General features: G+C 33.9%; 1 protein-coding gene across 1 annotated transcript in view; it reads left to right on the top strand.

The window, feature by feature from the left end:
• LOC114362056 (coiled-coil domain-containing protein CG32809-like) overlaps nt 1-4,876 on the top strand; it is a gene marked incomplete at its 3' end in the record, with an annotated part of 47,301 nt that extends 42,425 nt beyond the window's left edge. Inside the window, exon 6 of the mRNA XM_028317310.1 lies at nt 4,678-4,876. Within this exon, the coding sequence (XP_028173111.1) occupies nt 4,678-4,876 (199 nt within the window). The remainder of the gene's footprint in view (nt 1-4,677) is intronic.
• Nucleotides 4,877-6,000: the final 1,124 nt, after the last annotated feature.

The raw sequence follows: 6,000 nt of genomic DNA on the forward strand, positions 1-6,000 counted from the left end.
CGAATTTCCACTGTATCCAATATATTAAGACTACAACTACTACTACAACGTTTAAAATGGAGTAGTCGATTTAGTCAGTAATACGTGTTTCATGTAGCTGCATGCGACATTCCAGAAAATTCATTTCAAAGTTACATGTATTTGAATTTAAAACAGTCTCACCATACTTAACATTTTGTTTAGCGAGTTGACTCACATTCAAATATCACATTGCACATCCAGCCACATTTGAACTGCTGGCTCATACTCGTATTCGTTAGTCGCAAAAAGTTTGCGCTATATTAAAATAGTTAATAACGCTCATGAACACTGTTTTTAAAAGTTTATTAAACAGATGCCAGGTGATAAAAAAGTAATAAAATAATATTTGTACATTATGTAATAACGGTAGTGACAGTTTCAGTCCCTGAATATTATTATCGTCTATGCAAAGGATGACCGACGATTACAAGTTTGTTGTTTGTCATCTAATTAGGTATATTATCGAGATACTACCTAAATCACTCGACATAATATTATGGCATTACGGATGTATTTTTCAGTATTGTTTTTAATAATACAGTGACATTGAAAGAATTTCTTTTTGGCCCATTTTTAGCGTACCTTATCACACAATAAGCATTCCGCATCGGAAAACACTTTAGAGAGGTGACATGTTCTTATTTGAAAAACAGCCTGCCCCCCTAGACAAAACGCACTTTTTGATCGAATCGAAAATCGAATCCGTCAAAACTCCATACAAAAAAGGGGCTTTTTGACCACTTTGCGACTGGTTTGCGATTATAATTTGCACTTTGTCTAGACCCACTGGAATTAATGAAAGCTTTTCCTGAGTTCATATTTTCCAAATAGAATAATATAACTTCGGCCTTCATATTTTTCTTACCGTATCGATGTTAAATGAAACATGCAACAGACTTTGAACAGTGTGAAACAGTAAAAAGATCGATGAAGCCATTACTAGGTTGCAACGTAGTATTAATTTGACTTTGAAAATATCGATTTTTTTTTTCAATTAACTTATAAGACGTAACCGTAGTCCAGATAGTGGTACTAATAGCCATAGCTGGGCACCGTTAATCAAATAGTTAACTTCGTTAATCGTTAAACCGTTAATAAAAAAATTAACTTCGTTAAACGTTAAAACGTTACATTTCGCAAGATTTAACGCAAGTTAACGTTAATCGTTAATCCGTTAACACATGATAATAAAACGAAAAAAATAATTGTATGCAAGGTTCAAATAATTTCGCGCATGTTTGCGCTACAAGCTTTCAAAATTATTTGAACCTTGCATAAGTACCTACCTACAATGATTTTTTTCGTTTTAGTACAACTGCATTTCGGAATAAAAGCTTGTTTTTAAAAAGTTTTTTAATAGGCTAGATGACAACATTTCAATTATTTGTCCGTCAGACAGATAATTAGAAAATATTAGACTCATATTTTTTATTTTCTTTCATAATTAAATAAGGGACAATATTATTTGATCCTCTAAAAACTAATTGATCTTTTTTGTATGTGCACTTTTAAAAATAAATGATGTTTTTTATTATATTNAAATAATAACAGTGCTACATCGAGTTGAAATGGCGCGATAAGGCACGCTTGAGTAGAATTTTTACTCAAAAGTGACGTCACGCGACATTTCAACTCAATATAATACTGTAATTATTGGATTATGGAAAAAATTAAAAAATATGAGTAATAATTTATAATTATCTGTCTGACGGACTAAATAGAATTTCGATTTAATTACCCAGTCATCATCCCTATTATTATAATTTTATTTTACACTTTTTAGTAGTATCTCAATCTCAGAGCCTTGGTTCAATTACAATACAATTTAGCACCAAAGTGCTCGAAAAGACAAATCCAGCAACCCCAAACCACAGAATAAGTAATAGTACAGGTACAGAAGGATTACTCCGCACGACGATTTAAATAAATGCGAGTCTTGCTGCGACGCGATACAGTGGAATTCAGCTCGCACAGCACTACGTACCTACAATTTTATTCACCTACAAGTTTTGTCTCTTTCTATCGCGTGCCTCTGAACTCTTCTTCCGCTGTTAGGGTTGCTGTTTAGTGAAAAAATAATTAATCTACTTATTTTAAATGAGGTACGTATGTAGGTAAGTAAAAATAACATTTCAAATATACCTAATTAGGATTTAAAAAACTTGTTCTATTACAATGTCTTCATTCATACCTATTTTAACATAAGACAGATAAATTAAACATACTATTACAGAAAAAAAAGAATCCTATACTATCCTAAGAATTTTATTATTGATTACCTACATGGCCAACATACCTTTCAGCATCTTTGTGAAGCGAAAAAAAAAGATAAATCCGGTAATTTCTTTTCGAATTTAAACACCCGAACGCCGCACAATATTTCTTTCTCTTTATGTCCATTTTTAAATAATACTTCGATCATAGAATTATAATCATACTAAAACGCACGCCAGCGTCCTGACGGGCGAGCGCGTGACACTCGACTGATATAATACCCGCCGGCGGGGCGCTTCGCTGTAGGTAATTATCGGATGTACCGCGCGGAGTGAGCCAGGCCTGCCCAAACTCGATAAGTTTCTACCGTTTCGTTTACTTACATACAAGTATAAAAAAATTCATCTCAATCGGTTGAGAAAAACTGGTCTGAAATTCAATTGCAAGAGTTGTCCCACACATACTAACAAGTGTCGTTAGTGATCTGGTCACAAAAACTGTTGTTTTGGGTTCTGAAAGTTCTGGAAGCCCGAACGTACTTGTTAGAACGCGTTTTTCTAGCGTTTTTCAGCGTGCCTGCTGTATCTTTTTGGTAAATAGTAGGTACTGGATTAACGATTAACGGACTTAGGATAATTTAACGGAAGTTAACGAGTCCGTTAACATTTTTTAAAGTTAACTTAAAAGTTAATTCGTTAATAGAAATGTTAACTTCGTTAATTAACGATTAACGGATTAACGAGTTAATGCCCAGCTATGCTAATAGCCTCCCTTTAGTTACGCCTGTGCTCTTCACACAAACATTTACCTGTAGATATCGAGTTTGAGAATTTTGGATATGCGTAGGTACACTACGTAAAATAAACTTTTATTCCTCCAGCCAGCACTTAATTTTGAATTCCTAGTTACACTGATAACTTTTAACAAATCAAAAGGCATAGAAATTGTGTTTCGACAAAATGAATATTTTTAAGTTACCTATTATTCGATATTCGTTTCAATTTTTCCGGAGCTTTGATTTTTAAAGTGTTCTTTAAAAATATTTTGCTAACACGAACAAGTCAGGTATTTGTAATAAAAAATATTTTTTGAAATGCAATTAGTTTTCGATTTGCAGAATTTAATAGTTGAAATCCGGATTTTCATTTGGAACAGTCCTGTTCCAAATAAAAGGAAATAATGTATGACTTTAAGAACGTGACGTATGTACTGTGAAGTTTTGCTATTTCGCTCCAAGCATTCTGACTGAATATGATTTCAAGTCGATTTCCTGTAGTGCGGTATGAAATTGGCCGTTTCATCTCCTACGTCGCATTTATTTAAATCGGCTCTGCCTGAAGAGGAAAAGAATATGAATTTGAAAGTTTCTTAGTATGAATAAAAATCTTGAAACAGATTTAGACTTCGAGGATGATCACAGCGGAAAATACCCGGATGCCGGCAGCGTAGGCCCGGTAGTTGTGGAAATCTTTGGGTGGGAGGCCTTTGTCCAGCAGATCATAAATGACGTCCATCATTTATGATTCTTACCTTATGGAGAAAATATGTATTTGTATATTCTTAGTCGTTGTCTTGATCATTAAAATGTTTTCTTGAGCAAGCAAATGTTGGCTAGAAGTGAGTCCCAATATTTGTCAATAGTCAGACTATAGATTTTTGTTGGAAAACAGCACATTTTGCTACTACACTGTGATAGTGTATGCCTTGAGGTGCTACCGTCTTTGCATAGAACTGTTTGTTCGCTTGATGCCAAGGAACTGCATCTACATTTACTCACTGACAGATTTTTTTTTATCTTACCTTGTATTGTATTGCAAGGTAAGTTTGTTCTTTAGTGTTGACATAACAGTTGCACGCATAAAGAAAGTTGTTAGTTGTCCAATGATATTCAGATTAATATCACCTAGGTCTTTTAATTTTGTCCAACTTCAGTTAGAATTTGTGTTCAGTTACCTAAATAAATGACCCGTTACCATTTTAAAAATTGAAAACTAACTCTAAAATAATACCACTGGGCTTAACGTCAATCACAGGGTATTAATTCAATACTTGGAACACTATTGTTTCATTTCTAGGAATTTTGTATTTTGCGAAGTTACCTCCGAACAAATACTTGCTTGAACAAATTCTAGTAACAAAATAATATGTTTAAACTCAAGGAATTTTTATATTTTGCGAACTTACTTGAACAAATTATAGTTACAAATATAAAGTATTAGCAATGAATATTATTAAGTTGATATTCGAGACAACATTGCCGGTCTTAAACATTTCTTGCGACTGGCTTAAAATACTGAGTTTCATAGAACAGAGGTAAAAGTAAATTACCTACTCATCAGTAGTTTATATTAAACGGATGATCTTAAAGTGCATTATCCACCATCCTATCTAATGCGAAATATTTGAACAGTGTCACATTTCATATAGGAATTTCTATTGCAGGTCTGGTGTTCCTGCAATACAGGAACGAGACAAAGCGTGCGCTGCTACCGAACGAGATCACGTCCATAGATACAGTGAAAGCGCTCTTCGTTCGCAGTTTCCCCAAACAACTCACTATGCAGTACATGGATAGTCCTTTGGTCAAAATCTACATTCACGACTCCTCCAAAGATATGTTCTACGAGTTGGAAGACGACCGGTAAGTAATTATTTGTTTATTTTCAAATATGTTAAATGTAATGCCTCAAGAAAAGTGTTGTTTTCATTCGTCGAAGCTTTAAAGGTCGGATAAGTTTAGAGCTTTCCGCCTACATGCTTGATATTTTCTCGTAACTTCGAGGAAAGATAAAGCGGACTCAACGAAGGCTTGAGGTAAAACGCTTAGTGTTTTAGAGAGAGGCTTATTAGTAAGAACAAATCTATAAAATTTCAGATTGCGTGTATAAACAGGAATTTGGAATACAATATTGTATTTCCTAACCTAAATCTCAATGCGACACACCAAATCATAACTTTTATTGGATCTGGTTGTTTGTTTATTTACAAATCGAGATTCAGGTCATCTGGATGAAGGATTTTGTTAGTTTGCCTCATTCTACAAACACATCATTTTCGAATTGATGGTAGGTTTTGAGCGCTTTTATTTACTAGCTTGTCCAATGTCATGCACATAATAATATAACAATATTACTTGCCTCCTATTAAAAGTCGTCTATTCAATTATTTTTCCTTGCTTTGAGGAAAAACTAATAACCTCATAATAGAGCACTTTGAGGAAATTGAATTGTCGACATTTGTCTTGCTATAAGAAAAGTAAATAAGTTTATTTTATATTTTCTTTGTTGTGAGTTTCAAATAAATTGATTTGAGACTTACAAAGGCGGCCACCAGCTCTAACACGAGTACATGGAAATTGTATTTGAACTTATCTGTCCTATTTTTGAGTGGTGTTGCATTTACATAGAACTGGATTTTGAAATCTTTGAAAAAATATTGAACAAGTATAGGTATGAATGTATTTATTGACGGAGTACATTTAATTCGACGTATACTCTCTACTTTTTGTCTTAGAGGTGAAAATAAACAAAATTACTTAACATTTTTAATGATGTGGTCTTGGAGCTAGCAGTACGGATATGTGGTCCTCTAATGGGTTCCCCTTATGCTTGGATCCGCCGTAACACTGTAGCGGGCAGGTTCATATTAATTTGGACGTGTCGGCTTTGTACTGAACCAAATACGTGGCGTAACAAGCACGTTAGCGAAGATGTGAAATTCGGAACGGTTGTTGCTGTACATGTTGAATATTCTTGCGAATAACTA

This window comes from Ostrinia furnacalis, unplaced genomic scaffold (genome assembly GCF_004193835.3).
Source record: "Ostrinia furnacalis isolate ACB-3 unplaced genomic scaffold, ASM419383v2 OfSCF6139, whole genome shotgun sequence".
NCBI classification, from domain to species: Eukaryota; Metazoa; Arthropoda; class Insecta; order Lepidoptera; family Crambidae; genus Ostrinia; species Ostrinia furnacalis.